The 16,482-nt window shown below is 41.4% G+C and overlaps 1 protein-coding gene across 3 annotated transcripts in view; it reads left to right on the top strand.

The window, feature by feature from the left end:
- ELP1 (elongator complex protein 1) overlaps positions 1-16,482 on the top strand; it is a 59,736-nt gene that overhangs the window by 4,403 nt on the left and 38,851 nt on the right. For all 3 annotated transcript variants that reach the window (XM_034664232.1, XM_019796629.2, XM_011221286.3), the window contains exons 3-14: positions 224-376; positions 613-694; positions 1,438-1,518; positions 5,032-5,117; positions 6,530-6,626; positions 6,946-7,036; positions 8,285-8,408; positions 9,334-9,427; positions 11,719-11,949; positions 12,999-13,169; positions 13,998-14,097; positions 15,728-15,910. In XM_034664232.1, coding sequence (XP_034520123.1) covers positions 224-376; positions 613-694; positions 1,438-1,518; positions 5,032-5,117; positions 6,530-6,626; positions 6,946-7,036; positions 8,285-8,408; positions 9,334-9,427; positions 11,719-11,949; positions 12,999-13,169; positions 13,998-14,097; positions 15,728-15,910 — 1,493 coding nt within the window. The remainder of the gene's footprint in view (positions 1-223; positions 377-612; positions 695-1,437; positions 1,519-5,031; positions 5,118-6,529; positions 6,627-6,945; positions 7,037-8,284; positions 8,409-9,333; positions 9,428-11,718; positions 11,950-12,998; positions 13,170-13,997; positions 14,098-15,727; positions 15,911-16,482) is intronic.

Genomic DNA, 16,482 nt, shown 5'->3' with positions numbered 1-16,482 from the left:
TTTAGTGCTTGCTTGGCAATAAGGTCCCATTAACTTTTTTTTTTTTTTAATTAAAGACAGTAGTGTTGCAATATTTCTCAAATGAAAGTTTGGATTTTAATCTAGGAAAAAAATTGAAAACTTTTATATTAGAAAAGAAGCATTAATTTGTTTTTGGAAATGTAATGAATTGATCTTGATAATAGATTGGCCTAATTTGTTTATGTGTTTGTTTTGGTGAAAGGTGAAAAATGAAATTTCGTTAGTAGCTGAAGGCTTTCTTCCAGAGGATGGAAGTGGCTGCATTGTTGGTATTCAGGACTTGCTGGATCAGGAGTCTGTGTGTGTGGCCACAGCCTCCGGAGACGTCATACTCTGCAATCTCAGCACATGCCAGGTAAGTGGAGGAGTCCAGTGAGGAGGAACTCTCAAGCATCCTCAAACGAGTCGCGTGTTTTGTGTAGAAGCTTAAAAAAATCAGGAGCTAATGCTTAAATATTACATTTAAGCATTTTGCAAATTAGAGTCTTTGCATTATGTGTTTCTTTACAAAAAGTTGTTGGCATGGCTTTAGCTGTATTTCAACTGTACTTTAGCTGTATTTCAAAAACTCACCTTTGTCTCCTGATGCAGCTGGAATGTGTTGGGAGTGTAGCCAGTGGTATCTCTGTCATGAGTTGGAGTCCTGACCAAGAGCTAGTGCTCCTCGCCACAGGTAAGCTTGTCACTGTCTCTCACTGTGGCTTTTAAAAAACATGACTCCTAATATCTTAAAGACTTAAATTTTGGGGGGTTTATTCAAAAAATATCTTTGAATAATGATACCAGCATTATAATCTAAAGGGAATGTGCTCTTTTTGACTTAAGTTTCAGCGCTTAATACATTGTTTTAAGAAGTTATTTCATATTACTGTTTTGATTTTTAGAAATGGGAAACGGAGTCATAAAACTTGGAGAATCTACAAGGTCCACAGTTGTAGTTAAAAATGTTAGCAATATTTAACCTCCTCAAGAGGAAGTGTCGCTATAAACACATTCTAAAGACTGCGCTTACACCTCTTTTCGGAGCTCTCATCAGCTCTTAAAAACTACTTTTTTTCCTGTTAGTCTCTTCGTTCCAGATAAGTTTCTGTAAGCTGGCACCCCTGATGAGGTATGTGGTGGAAGAGATACCTCGGTGAAGTGTTGAAGTTAGTGGAGGGGGGCTAGGTAGATTTTTGTGTTAGCTTTACGTACATAAATGACTGAGTATAAGCACCAGGTAACTTAGCTGATTGAAGCTTTTTCTTTCTTTCTTTTTTCAAATGAAAGTCAAAATATTTAGAATGAATTATGTGTTCCCTATTCCGACTCTAAACTCCTCCACTCCAGCTCTGTAGCTTCCAGTGTTGTGGATACTTACAAAGTAGCAAATTTGTTACATGAAAGCAAAATCGTTCTTGTTTGTGCCCACCCAAGGTCAACAGACCCTAGTTATGATGACAAAAGACTTTGAACCAATCATGGAACAGCAGATCCACCAGGATGATTTTGGTGAAGGTGAGTATAGCTTTGTTTGAAACATTTTGTGATCTGAAGTTCCTCTCAGGTTTGATCATTTTCGTGTACACTAATAGCCACATCATAAACCCAAAGAATTATGAAACATGAAGCCTCGTGCATTAAATGTCTGATAAGCCCGTTCCTTTAGCCCATTCCAGACTTTAGTAAAAGGCATACCTCTGGTGCCTCTCCAAGTCTGAGAACTCACTTTGCCAGTAACCTGGGGACAGAAATCTGCTTAATGTCACCTACATAGTTGTTGCCCAAACCTCAAGACAGACTTAGGCTGGAACTTCAATGAAAGGAACTGTGCTAGCTGAAATAAAGAGAGCATTTTTGGGGTACAGTTTTGGAGCAAAAACAAGAGAGGTGGGATAGAAGGCTGATTTTTAGTTCCTGCTGATTAGACCTGACTCTGCGTTTTCATGGGAACCATCAGATTGTTCTCTTGCTAAGATCTAGCTGAGGTGATTTGGGCCTTGAAGCTGTGGGAGTATTGAAAGGGAGAAGAGGGGATATGTTTATTGTGTGTACGAAGCTGTGACCAACAAGGGGGCACCAGATAGATGGCCTGATTGAGGAGAGGGATGGGGGCAGAAGGGATTTTAACTTTTGCTGATTCCTGACCTCATGCCTTCTTGTTCTACCAACTCTCAGAAATCATTTAGAAAGTTGCTACTCATTTATTCATTCAAAAATAATTTATTCAGAAATGATTTTTTTTTTTTAAGATTTTTTAAATTTCTTTATTTGACAGAGATAGAGACAGCCAGCGAGAGAGGGGACACAAGCAGGGGGAGTGGGAAAGGAAGAAGCAGGCTCATAGAGGAAGAGCCTGATGTGGGGCTTGATCCCATAACGCCGGGATCACGCCCTGAGCCGAAGGCAGACGCTTAACCGCTGTGCCACCCAGGCGCCCCCAGAAATGATTTTTGAGTAGGTACTGTGAACACAGCAGTGTGTTTGGTGCTGTGGATAATTCAGCTTTTCCTTTGAGGAGTCCCATAATAACCTGATGTGCAGGTGTTAGGGCAGCATGAAGGGAGGAACGGAGCCACGGAGAGGGAAGACTTCTCAGAGGAGGCTGGTGTGAGCTGAGTCTTGGCCGGGCGGAATTGGTGTTGGGTCGGGGAGGGTTAAGGGTGGTGGAGTGGTCTAAGCAATGGAGTTAGTCCATTCCGAGGCACAGATGCTTCATGGACCAGTCATGGCTTGTTCAGGCAGCTGTGAGTACGTCTGTACTGGTGCTAACAGGACAGGAGTGTGGCTTGAAATAAACAGGATAGATTTTGATTTGAGTTTGGTAGGGAATTTGGCTATACACATGACCAGTTGTTAAAGGCTTTGATGATGCAAGATTGATTGGTTGATGAGTGGAGAGGGAAGAGACTGGAGGCAGCGTGATCAGATAGGAGGGCTGCAGGAATCCAGATAAGGAAGGTGGGTGTGGGGCTAAAAGAAGGAATGAATTCAGGAAACATTTGATTCTGAGTAAGGAGGGTAATACCTTTTTGGAATTGGAATTATCTGAGAAATGTTTTTGGAATAGTTTGCATGGTCCTCTGCCATTCTAGCCAGTTTGAGAAATAGCAGTTTAGAAAGTGAAATAAATGGGCTTGGGTATGTAAGGTGAGGAAGAAAGAGTTTAGTGGGACTCTAGTCGGAAGCTCAGGTGATGGGAATATAGTTGCCAAAAACTGAGAGGGAAGGTGGGGAAGTGCTGGGTTGTAAGCGGTAGGTGGTGAGTTCTGTTCTGGGTTTTTTGAAGGACCATATGGGATCACCACGTGGAGTAGTCAGGTATAAGGAGCTGAAGCTCAGGATAGGCCAGACCTGTGGATTGGGAGTCAATGGCATGGAGGGAACCTTTCCAATCTTGGGAGGAGGTGAACTTGCTCAGGAGCAGGTGGTGGAATTCCTGGGCAGGCTCAGGTGGGAATTCCTGGGCATCCATTTTTGAGGACAGTCGTAGAAGTAACCAGCACACCTTTGAATGGGAAAGTGCACTGGGCCTGGCTAATCCCAGTAACTTTTTCAGAAGAAGCTTAATAACAGAGTATAAGTCAAGGGAATAGGGGTCCAAGTTAGGGTCTTAGGTTGTAGACATGTGTTTGTCAGTACAAAAAAATCACTCCATGGAGTTGCGAATAGGTATTTTTCCTCTAACCTAGGGCTTGACAAACTTGTTCTGTGAGGAGCTTGATAGCAGTTATTTTCAGCTTTGCAGGCCACTTAGCCTCTGTTGCAGTTACTCACCTCTGCTGTTGCAGTGTTAAAGCAATTATAGACAATACATAAAGGAATGAGCATGTCTGTGTTCCAATAAAACTTTGTTGTTTTTGTTTCGTTTTTAGATTTAGTTTATTTATTTGATAGAGTGCACGCACAAGCATGGGGAGTGGCAGAGGGAGAGGGAGAAGCAGGCTCCTCACTGAGCAGGGAGCCCAACGTAGGGCTCAATCCCAAGACCCTCAGATCATGACCTGAGCTGAAGGTAGATGCTTAACTGACTGAGCTACCTACCTGCCCCAATAAAACTTTATTTGTAAATGCAGACACAGGCTGTAGTTTGCTGATCCCTGATCCCATTGGAAAAGTTCTCTTGCTTCATTCCTTGGTCCTTTACGTCTCTCTGGAAGGTTTCAGAATCACAAGTGTGTGTGCCGGGGTAGGCGTTGCTGTTCATAGACAGCTGCAGGTGTGCTTTGAGGTATTACGGTACTCACGTGGGCCCCTGTGAAGCAGACAGGAAATGGTCATGCTGACCCATAATATATAGAAATTTTGAAGAGCCCCACTTCATCAGAGTCAATGGCAGGAGGGAAGTATTGGGTTTTGGATCTGGCCGATGCTTTCAGAGATGGCTGTGGTACCTGTTGCCGGTGGGTGCCTGATCCTCCTCCTGACAGGGGCTGCATTATTTCAGCATCTCTGATTTCGTATTTTATGCAAGAGAAACATTTATGATTTAGAGAGAACCTCAGCCTAGAAGGCAGATACCCTGTGTTCTAATTTGGCCTCTGCCACTGGAGGGTCTCAGTCTCTGTCGGTGTGAGGAGTGAATTCCATAATCTACAGTTGCTTTCGCCACTGATAGAGGAGGTTGGATGCATTTAGTTGATTGAATGCTTATAATCAGAATTTTATTCCCAGCTCTCATCTTGAGTTTAATGTTCTTATCCATGGAGGTGTCTTATAAATTCTTCATGTTTCATTCTTCTTACTTGCAAAGTGGGAATTGCTATCATCAAGGGAATTTAGAATATATAAGATGGCAGTAAAATGCTTTCCCAAATAAGGCCATTTAAAATTCTTCAAAAATCATTGTTGCGTATAATATGGAATATTGGTTTTTGAAACATTGAGTGTTGGTCAATTTACTGAGAGGTCTCAGAGGACCCAAGTAATTGCCAGTGACTAACTTAATGAAGAACAGCAATGAAACTGCTTTTATTTCATTTCATTTAGCTTATTGGTTGTCTTGCGTGTTCTCTGTCACTTGTTCCCTAGGCAAGTTTATCACTGTTGGATGGGGCAGGAAGGAGACGCAGTTCCACGGATCAGAAGGCCGGCAAGCAGCCTTTCAGGTGGAGATGGTAAGATTGGTCTGATGGATACAGGACCTTGACCGGAACAAATAGAAGTTTTGCCGTCTACCAGGAACTCTGGGTGGCCTGTTAGAGGTTAATAATGGACAGAGTTGTTGTGCTTTAGTGAAACTGAAACCGTGTCGAGCCCTCAAGGAATGAGTCAATCTAGAAAGACTCCTTTTTCCTTGCCAAGTTGCTTTGTAATTTCTTTTCAGTATAGAGAATAATTATAACCAATATTCAGTTTGAAAAATACATCATCACGGGTAGAAATGAAGCATTTTCTGCATCCTTTCCTGTTACTCTTTCCTTCCTTCCTCCCCAGAGCTGCTGTCCTTCATTCATTGTTGATCATTTATATACGTGTTTTCATGCTTTTTTCCTACATACCTATATTAGATATTTTTTATGATTTTCCCCTTTGGACGAAACTGTGTTTTCCTTTTTTATGAATACCTTTTGAAGGTAGAACTATAGGAGTTATTGATAATGGATTAAATGTGGGGTGAGAGACAGAAATTGAGAATGATTCCCAGATTTGGGCTGAGCAGTTGGAAGCATATCATTTATGTTTCAATTGGACATTGCCGTGAGCAACATGGGACAGGCGGATCAGTAATACACTGCTTGTCATTTACATTTTCCATCCCTAATGATTTCTCCTTCCATGTAACTCGTCTGTCATGTCTTAACCCTTCGCTAGAGGTTTGTATTCTCTGCTGTAGGGCAGTGTCATTGAGAATAGGTCTTGTTAGGCTGCCTGTGTATTCCCTCCCATGCAGAGTGTGGCCATTCTGCTGCACCCTATTACTGGAATGGGTGCTTGGGTGGTCTTTTGTTCCTCACCCCGCAGAGTCAGCCTCTGTCTTCAAGGCCTTCAGGATTGAGATGCAGGTGGTGCTGGAGACCTTTTTTCTTCCCATACTGTGGACCATAGAACTCCTCTGTATTTTCGTCGTTACTACTGGCTTTACCGCCTCTGGTTTTCCCTGCCTACCTTCCTCTCATCTTCTTAACTCATCTGTGTACTGTTCTGAAACTTACATAGTAATCAAAGAACCAGAACTCTACCCTCTGACATTTAGATAAACTAAACATTTATATGCTTATCCTAGTTACTCGGCAGATTCCTGAGCCATTTTATTTAATATCCAGATCTGCAGCTCCTTTCCTCTGTTGCTGTGCTTGGAGACCACTTTTTTTAATGCCTGAAGACAGATTTTGTTTTGTTCTCTTTTTTGGATGGTTTCAGGGTCTAAGAGTCTTGCCTTTTAGAAGGGTTCCTGAGGATTCTGTATAGTTGGTTTTCTAGATAGCTTAAACCTCCTGTAAAAGATTTAACTTTAATAACCTGGGGCTTGTTTGATTTGGGGCCATTTAAGTCCTCCAGTAACATTTGTGTTTCTTCCCCTCTTTAGTACGAGTCGGCTTTGCCCTGGGATGACCATAGACCACAAGTGACATGGCGTGGTGATGGCCAGTTTTTTGCTGTGAGTGTCATTTGCCCAGAGACAGGTATGGAAATAAATTGCAGTTAAAGAAAAAAAAAATTTTATTTTATGAAGTTCAAGAAGGTTTTCTTCCTTTTGCTTTTTAAAATTATTCATACAGGGTACTGCTTTAGATGTTAAATGAATTTAGAGCTAAGAACTGGAAGAATTCTTTGAGGTCATCTGGTCCAGCTTCCTACCTGTTGGGTACAAATTCTTAATAAGATAATCTGCTTGGCTTTGTAAAACCATGGCAGTTTTTATTAATGAGATGTTTGAATAGTTCTGACTTGACAACATTTTAAGATGTCTGTCTGTTTATTTTAACTCTGCCTGCTATGCAGGAGCTCGGAAGGTCAGAGTATGGAACCGAGAGTTTGCTTTGCAGTCAACCAGTGAGCCTGTGGCAGGACTGGGACCAGCTCTGGCTTGGAAGTGAGTGGGGGAAGAAACCTTGTAACTTCTTCCTCAGGGAATATCTGGGAACTCGGGTAGGGGTGGTGGTACCTGTTGAATACAGGTGTTTATATAACACAAAACGATACTAACTTCTCATTTGGCTATAAGCCTGTATGTTTCTCTTTCTACTTTTCCTGAAGTCTGAATTCAATTTGAATAGTGGATTCTGAGCTTCTTCACAGATGTCGTCATACCAAGGTCCACACATTTTACAGCTTATAGGACGGGTCTGTATGAAGCCGTTGGGTGTAACAGAAAATGATGCCTAGAAGGGAAGTCATAGTCTACAAAGCTCTGTGGGGCAGTGGAGCTTTGGTGAAAACTAGGAAAAGGGCTCTCTTCTCTGCACAAGCTACAAGCTCTTAGACTGGAAGTTTCTGCTTGCTGAGGAACATGCAGGCTGGATTCAGGCTTGATTTACCTCTTGTCCAGTGTCTGCAGCTTCCCTGAGTAAAGACAGAAGAAACATCTCCTTCTCAGTAGCATCTGTTATATGCCAAACCCCTGAGTCTCTGGATTTTAGACATCATGTTTCCCACCAGTATTTGAGTGACAATTGAATGACAGAGCAAAGAGAGAAAGGTATTTAAATTAAAACTGTAGAGACAAATATGAACAAAATGAGGTGCTTGGCATGTTTTAAGTAGGTGGAGAAGTCTTTTTTTTTTTTTAAGATTTTATTTTTTTTTTAATTTATTTATTAGGGAGAGAGAGATCACAAGCAGGGGGGAAGGATAGAGGGAGAAGCAGACTCCCTGCTGAGCAGAGAGCCCGATGTAGGGCTTGATCCCAGGACCCTGGGCAGACGCTTAACTGACTGAGCCACTCAGGTGCCCCTAGATTGAGAAGTCTTAAGAATTACTTATCTGAGCATGGAATAGTTGCTGAAGTCATATACTTGAAGGAGAAATACATTACGTTTTTATGGGATATTATATTTGGAATAGTTTTAAAAAATTATTGTTTTATTTAAAAGTCACACTGGTGCAGTCTAAATTTGTAAGTCTTTGTGGGCAAATGGAGTGTTTGCAAATTAGGAAGAGGCCCTTCTCTGGGCAGGTGTAGTCCCACACTAGACTGGAGAGCTTGCCAAGAGACATGTGGGATTTAAACCTCCCTTGGGTGGAGATTTTTTGTTGGAAAAATTGTTTCTCTGACTTTCGTCTTGTTCTTAGCCAGCTGGCTGCACTTCTGGATGTTCTAACACTCAGGGTTTGCTTTAAGGCCCTCAGGTAGTTTGATTGCATCTACGCAAGAGAAACCCAATCAGCAGGATATTGTGTTTTTTGAGAAAAATGGCCTTCTTCATGGACGTTTTACACTTCCGTTTCTCAAAGATGAGGTTAAGGTAAGTGCCTGAGTTGTTTCCCCATCAAATTGAGAGGACTTCTCACAGTTATAGAGGCTTATATCTGATACGGGTATATAAAGAGAAGCTCTAGGGTAGACAATAATAAAAATAGTGGTTTCTTGTAACTGCATTTTTTTTGAAAGAGATTTTTTTTTAAAGGATATTTTGCAAAGAAGAAATGGCATTCTTTCTTACCCTAGGTAAAACACGGATAGAAGTCCTCATTTGTATTGTGTGGCCAAAAGCATAATGCTTCCAATGGTAGATACTTTTTATTAATAACATTTAAACCTTAAGCCTCTTGTGTACCATTAGGATTTTTACTGGAGCAGAAACACCAAATGGTAAGCTTTAATTACGTAGACATAAACATAATTTAAAATTTTGTTACATGTAAATTAAAAATTGAAGATAAAAGTTGAGAGAAGAGTTTCATGAACTTCCATGTCCTTCTTATTCACTTTCAACAGATGCCAACATTTTGTAGAGTTTTCATCCAAGCACCATTTTCTAGCCTAAACACACACACATACGTTTTTATTTCCTGGGGTTTTAATTTTTAATACTCATTTCTAACAGGTAAGATAACATTTTTTTTATATGACCACAAAGTAATAATTCCTGAGTATCATCTAATACCTAGTCCATGTTCAGATTTCCCTGATTGTCTCAAAGTGTTAACTTGCATTTGGTTAAGTATCTTAAATTTTTAAGCATAAGGCATTTTTTTTAATGTTCCCTACATATAATGACATATTATCTAGATTTGTTTAATGATTCTGTGGGTTCATAATCTGTAGCCTGGGGATCAGCTCAAGTAGTGGGATTATTTGGTTTGTGAGGGCAGGAAATTCAGCTCTTGGAAAGATTTTGAAGTACATACATAGTGAAAAGCCAGTGACCCATCTTTTTTCCCTACTAGGTAAATGGTCTGCTCTGGAATGCAGATTCCACTGTGCTTGCAGTTTGGCTGGAAGATCTTCAGAGGGAAGAAAATTGCACTCTAAAAACCTATGGTAAGACAGCGCTGGTATCTCGACCTTATGCCACATAAAATGTAGTTGAAAGTAGTAGGCTGTGGAGTTGCCTTTCTTCCTTCTACTTTGTCCTGTAGTAGAATCAGGGATAACTGAGGGGATTGGGATGAGGGAGTGGTTTGGTTTTATTTGTGGAGTTTAGTCATGTATCAGGGTTCTTTAGACAAATAGAATCAGGGCAGGCTAGCAGGTTGGAAGTTTAGAGTTGATGTTTCAGTCTTGAGTCTTAAATCTCTAAAGGCAGGCCTGCAGTCTGGAAACTCAGGCAGGTTCTGTGTTACAGTCTTGAGGAATTCCTTCTCTGGGAAACCTCAGTTTTTGCTCTTAAGGCTGTAAACTCCTCGCATGAGACCCACCCATGTAATGGAGGATAATCTTTTATATTTAAAGTCAATTGATTGTGAAGGGTAATGACATCTACAAAATAACCTTCCAGCAATATCTAGACTAGTGTTTGTTTAAACAGCTGGATGTCATAGCCTAGCCAAGTTGACATATAAAGTTAACCATCACAAGTCATCAGAGCTTTGTCTGCGTGGATGGTGTTACTGCAGGAAGTTAAAGTGCTAGCCACAGGAAAACTGTAGCAGTGAAAGAGAAATGGCAGTAGCTACAAGTAAGACTCCTCTCTATACCTTTTTATTGTAGATCAGATTGTAAATATGTGTTTTTCAGTGTATGTGTAGTATGTGAAGATATTAAAAAGTAGAGAAGAAACAAAAGTTTTTCCATAATTCTATTGTTCAGTAATGAGCACTGTTAAAATTTTCTTGTCTTCCAGATTTTATGTGTATAAAACAGTATAGTTATCATCTCAGTTTTGTTAAGTATATGATACATGTAGATTTATGTCACAGACATGTTTCCATTTCAGGTACCTGTGGGCATCATTTTGAATTGCTGTGTAATACTCATTTGTGCCACAGCTCATTAAATCTCCTGCTCTTAGGCACTTAAAGTTCTGTCATTTTTCATATCAACAGCAATGCACTGATTTTTGTTCATAAATCTTTTCACTTGCTTATTTTTTAAGTGGCTTTTAAACTTTTTAATCAGTAGAACTTTTTCTTTGAAACGTTATTTAGAAGCTCCTTTATTTATTCATTCATTACACAATCCTTCTCAATGCTGGCTGCGCCTTTTGAAAAAAAATGCCATCCAGGCCTCAGCTCAGAGTTGGATTCAGTGTTAGAATGGGGACTATACATCAGTGCTTAATTTTAAAAAAAGTTCCCAGGTGATTGTTAACATGCAGCCAGAGTTTCGAACCGCTGATTAGACAGGGTGGCAAGGGCTGGCACTGTGATATGCTCGGGATAAAAGTGTGGCGTAAGAACAGCCCAATCATCTGTCCTCACAGAGTGTGAGTACGTGGTCTTACTTAACAATGTACAGCTAGTAGAAGTGTTCTAATAAAGGTTGGTTTCGACATGATTAGGTCTTTCCCCCCCAGCTTTATTGAGATACAACACCGTGTAAGCTTAAGATGTACATTGGGATGATTTGATACATGTATGTATTGTGACATGTTTACCCCAGTGAAGTTGGTTGACATCCTTCACTTCACATAATTCGCAATTTGGTTAATATGGCAAGAACATTTAAGACCTACTCTCATAGCAGCTTTCAAGTGTACCATACAGGTTGTTAAACCGTAGTCACCATGCTGTTTATCAGATCCCCGGAACTTGAACTCAAAGTTTGTGGTCTTTGACCAACATCTCCCCCGTTTCCTCCCCACCCCAGGATCAGGTCTTATTCTTTTAACAGATGTTGAAAGGGACGGTTGCTGATAAAGTGATTTTCCTTGGAGAGCTGAGTCCTGCTTAATACCAGATCGCTTGGGACATAGCTGTAGGGAAAGCTCCTGGGGGAAAAGAATCAGCATCTTAAGCCTCATACAGCATAGTGATACTCATCTCAGGCTCTCAGATTGAGCGTTTTCATACTTTTAATCTAATTGCCTAATTTTCTTTGTAAATCTTTATGAAAAAACAACTCACTAAAGCACTGTCGTCCTAGTAATTTTCTGTCCTCATGATCCTAAAGTTTGAAAGTAGAGACAACCTGAACATCTGTGCTTCTGGCCTTAGTTCGTCCCCATGGAAAACTACTTCTTCTTGACTGTTACTATTGTTAATATTATTTGAATGAAGAGCCTGAGCAGGAAGAGTCATTTGAAAAAGAAACAGTTGCCCCCATCCCCGTCCAGCCGGTGATAAGTCTGGTCGTCTGGCCTCTGACGGCCCTGCTTGCGTTTCCCCTTGCAGTGCAGCTCTGGACTGTGGGGAACTATCACTGGTATCTCAAGCAGAGTCTGCCCTTCAGCACCTGCGGGAAGAGCAAGCTCGTGTCTCTGACGTGGGACCCAGTGACCCCGTCCCGGCTGCACATTCTCTGTCAGGGCTGGCGTTACCTCTGCTACGACTGGCACTGGACGACGGACCGGAGCTCAGGAGAGAGCTCCAGTGACATGGCAAACGTGGCTGTCATTGATGGAAGTAAGGAGCTGGAAAGGGTGGCCATGAGCCTGTGCCTGCAGATATGGTGGTTTGACTAAAACTGGGGAATTTTGATTTGTGTGGTGCTTTGGTGGTTTGGTTTATTTTTACTTATTTCCTGTTTTGTTTTGTTTGGATGGGGATGCCCTTAGTGGGGGCATGTACTCTCCTGAGAATCATAGTCCTTCCTCCTCACCCCTACCCCTGCTCCACCCCAATTCCATCTGTAGTCTTCACGAATTTACTTGTCTGGCCTTTGAAGACATTGAAAATTTTGACTCTAGGTACAGAGGAAGACAGCAGTGGTCTTGTGGCATCGGGTGTGCCAGCCTTACCTTTTTGCCCTATTGACATAGATTTGCATTGACACTTGCATCCCCCCACTTGGGTTGCTTTGCTTTTTGATGGAATACTTGTTAATTATATAATCTCTCCAAAATTTTCAAGTCACAGACATCTGTCTAGTGTGAGGATTGGTTAGTGTTTTTTGTTTGATGAGGGGGAGGGAATTGGGGCAAGAAGTAGTCACCTGAAAAGACAGTTTACTTACTGCTGATAACATAAAGAAAAACTTGTTTCCAGGATTGTAATGTGCCGTGGTGTGCTAATTTTGTTGTGTGTAGTAGTCCTAATACTGATTTTACAATCGTATGTTCTGTCCAGAGGACTTAATCAGGTATGTTTTATTACTAAAAACATGCGTAGGGGAGTGGTTTAAGGATTTTCAAGGGAATCATTCCCTTGGTTCAGTCTGGCTTGGTTTCAGGCCTTGGTTTCAAGCTAGCACCCTTGGCCGTCTTGCCCATGTTCGCCAGAGTTGGACTGCTCTGGGCCGGGAGGTGATAGTAGCCAGATACAGAGCCCTGACACTTAATTTTCCCTGTATATTGTGTTTAAGCTTATTTATGATAAAAAAAAAACACCAAACATTTTTAGGAATTGCTGTATATTTTCTACCCCCATCATTAGTTAATGGTACTGTGCTGTCAGATGCTTCATTTTACAAATTAAACATCCATGTATTAATCTCTTCTCTCTCTCATACGCAGACAGGGTATTGGTGACAGTCTTCCGACAGAGTGTGGTTCCACCTCCCATGTGCACCTACCGACTGCTGCTCCCACACCCTGTGAATCAAGTCATGTTCTCTCTACACCCCCAAAAGAGTAGTGACCTTGCAGTCCTAGATGCCAGTAAACAGATTTCTGTTTATAAATGTGGTATGTTCAAAAACTGTTACCGAGATGTTCTGAACTGAGTCCCTCCTGCACAAAAGCAAATTATAGTGTGGTGTTGCCTTAGCTCCAGTGTTTCTAAAAACCTTGAAGTTTGTAATTAGTATCATTATTACTATGATATCTAATTGACTTGTGGGGTTTTTTGGGGTGGGAGGGGGTCTAATCCCATTCTGGCTTATAAAGAGCAATTCCTTTTGGTTTTTGAACTTGAAGAGTCAGTGATTTAAGAAAAACATTCATCCTGGAAGTAGCATAGTATCTTATTGCATCTTTAACATGGTTTACAGTTCTCATTGCCTTTGCACACATTTCCAGTTGATCTCACAGCCTTCCTGGGAGTGGCATCAGAGCTGGTGTTTTTCTGTAGATGAGGGAAGAAAATGCCAGGGTGTTTGCAGTTTGCTTGAACAAGAACGGACGAGGATCTCAGCTTAGGTGTGCTAGCTTCTAATCCAGTTGTCCTTGCTTCTAATCCAGTTGTCCTTCTGCCATCCCATTTCTGTCGGATTCTAGTTGCTTTCCTGATGTCCAGGAGAAGCTGAAATGTGTTTTTATTTGTGAGTTCTGTGATCATGTTGTAAATTATACTGGCACATGATACTGGCAGCCTTGTTTTCAAATCGTCCTGAATTCTCCGGCTGAAAGGCAGACAGAAATTTAAGAAAGAGGTTGAGATGTGGTTGTTTCTGACCGCTTTATATCTAAAGTGGATTACATTCTAGAACCCATTAAATGCAGAATTCAATACCCTTAGTATCAGGGAAAATGTATGTAGTTTACTATGATAGTAACTGCATTTTTGTGTTCTAGGTGACAGTCCAAGTGTGGACCCTACAGTGAAGCTGGGAGCTGTGGGTGGAAATGGATTTAAAGTTTCTCTTAGAACACCTCGTCTGGAAAAGAGATACAAGTAGGTTGTTCTTAATTACCTTGGACCTCTGGGAACAGCATTTCGTCCTAACTTCAGCCAGCTGTTACCATTCAGTGCCTGTTGCTGAGTGGAACACGAAGTAGATACAGTGGCTGCTGGGGAAGTCCGTTATCTGAGATCTGAGCGCCATGTGCTGATGGCAGTGGTGCCAAGCTGGTAGCTGGCTTAGAACCCATTTCCTCCAACAGCCCTTGGTTCTCCAGGGAAGACCACGTGGGAAAGGTGGAGGTGAGGGTGATAGAGCCAAGCTGCGTTTACTTATGTACGTGAGGGGGTCTGTGTTGTTCACATATGGCTGAATGCAGTCTCTCTCCTGGTGGCATCCCATACTCCAGAACTTTGGGTTGCTGCGTTTTGAGTCTCTCAGGTTGGAAATCAGAGTGTATTTTCCCATTGAAACGATATTATAAACGGATATAAATTAGTACCTCAGGTACACTCTGAGTATTGTAAAATGACCCTGAAGCTAATTATTAATTATAATACCACTTCTGTGAGAATCCAGGATTTGATTCTATTCTATTTGATAAGCACATGTTCTCAATTACTGAACTCTGCCTCCTAAGAGCATTTATTTATAAATTAATAGGGACAGTAAACTGACTAAAATAACTGAATTTCATAAGTAATATGTTTCTTAAATATATGCAGTATGCTTAATAAACACATATAAGTTTTCAACCTGTGTATGATTTGGGGGCTGTCTGTATAATGCTTAGTCGTTTTCAAAGAACGTTTATGTGGGTTATTTCATCTCACGGAATTCAACCCACTGGAGGACAGACTTAAGGCAAACTAGGAAGCATGAGGCAATTTAGAATATAATTTGATTTTTAAAAAATTGATAGAAGGATAGCTCCCAGTCATTTAGGAGATTTCATGATGGACATGACTACTTACTTTGATCTTTGAAGAAGAGATCAGGTTAGGACTGGTGGAGACAGACTGGGAGCGTTGAGTGTGCTGGACGGAACGTGTCGGTGGGAACCGGAGGTGGGAATGCCCCCACATGGGGAAGAACGCAGTGGAGGGACTGAGTCCAGGGAGAGCTGGTTAACTAGGAAGATCAGGGTAGTGACCCAGCTTCTTCAGTGCATGCAGAAGATTTGCCACTTAAACTAAAAGGCAGGAGAAGTAGCCATTACGGGTTCCTGCTTGAGGTGGCAAAAACGTGCTGTCCTCTGATGTATTAATGCTACAGGAGGCAGGTGTTAGAGGCCAGAGAAATCATCTCTGAAGCTAATTAGCCGTTTCGATGTGAGATGCTTAAAAATAACCTACTCTACTGAGACCCACATATCTGCTGGAGCCTGGTTTGAATGCTGGTAAGTGGTGACAGTGGAAAACCTCTGGGGTTTGTTTCTGTAGGGCCTGGGGCAAGTGATTTTCTTGTGTAGTCAGTTTCCTGAAGTGTTCTCTTCAAATCTAAAGATCTCAGAATATAAGAAACCTAAATAAATAGAAAAACATTCTGGCATTACCTCAGGTTTTATCCCTCCAAATAATTAGGAGTTGACTGTATACAAGATGGTTTATTCTTCGTTTAAGAAAATCTCAGTGACATTAGAGCTTTATTCATGTTTTGGATATTCTTCAATATTTAAAACAGAATTCAGTTTGAGAATGGTGAAGATCAAGAAGTAAACCCACTGAGGCTCAGCCTTCTCACCTGGATTCAAGAAGACGTTTTCCTGGCTATAAGCCACAGTCAGTCCAGCGCACAGTCTGTCATTCACCATCTGACTGTGGCCCCTTCTGAGACGGATGACGAGCATGGACAGCTCAGCATTAGGTATCTCGACACTTCCCTGCATTCCGTGTCCTCATAAGCAGGTGGAGCACGCTTTTGTCTTTTCTGGGTATAGGACTCTTCTAGTGAGCAAGGTTGAGGGCATTAGCTTCCTTGTTAAACACACTTAGCAAGAGGGTTAAGTGTATTTTAAGTCATGTCAAAATACAAACCTAAAAATGCATCAGGAAGTGGTGGAACATAGGACAAATACCAGTAGATGGGGCAAAACATTTTTAAGATGTGTTACAGTTTTTAATTTGGCATATACTTACATCCCAGCAGGGTAATTGTTAGCCCAAGAGAGAGAGCCGCAGTTACCCTTGTTAGTTACTAAAATCAGTGATAAGGTACAGGCACTTCGCTGGATGAGGTGACTTCAGGATGCTGCTTCTGGCTTCTCTATGTTCTGTTTGGCACTTGACTGCATGTACTACTAGAAATCGTTTCTGTTTCTCTTTGCTAAAATTTCACTGCTCCCTGGCCCTGAGTTTTGCTTTGTTTCTAGACTGCGTGTTTGTCACAGGTTTCAAATAACGGATGCTGTTTTCTGTAACTCAAGCCCCGTTGTTCAG

Source organism: Ailuropoda melanoleuca, chromosome 7 (genome assembly GCF_002007445.2).
Source record: "Ailuropoda melanoleuca isolate Jingjing chromosome 7, ASM200744v2, whole genome shotgun sequence".
NCBI classification, from domain to species: Eukaryota; Metazoa; Chordata; class Mammalia; order Carnivora; family Ursidae; genus Ailuropoda; species Ailuropoda melanoleuca.
The sequence above is the reverse complement of the archived record's forward strand: the minus strand, read 5'-3'. Positions and strand labels throughout refer to the sequence as shown.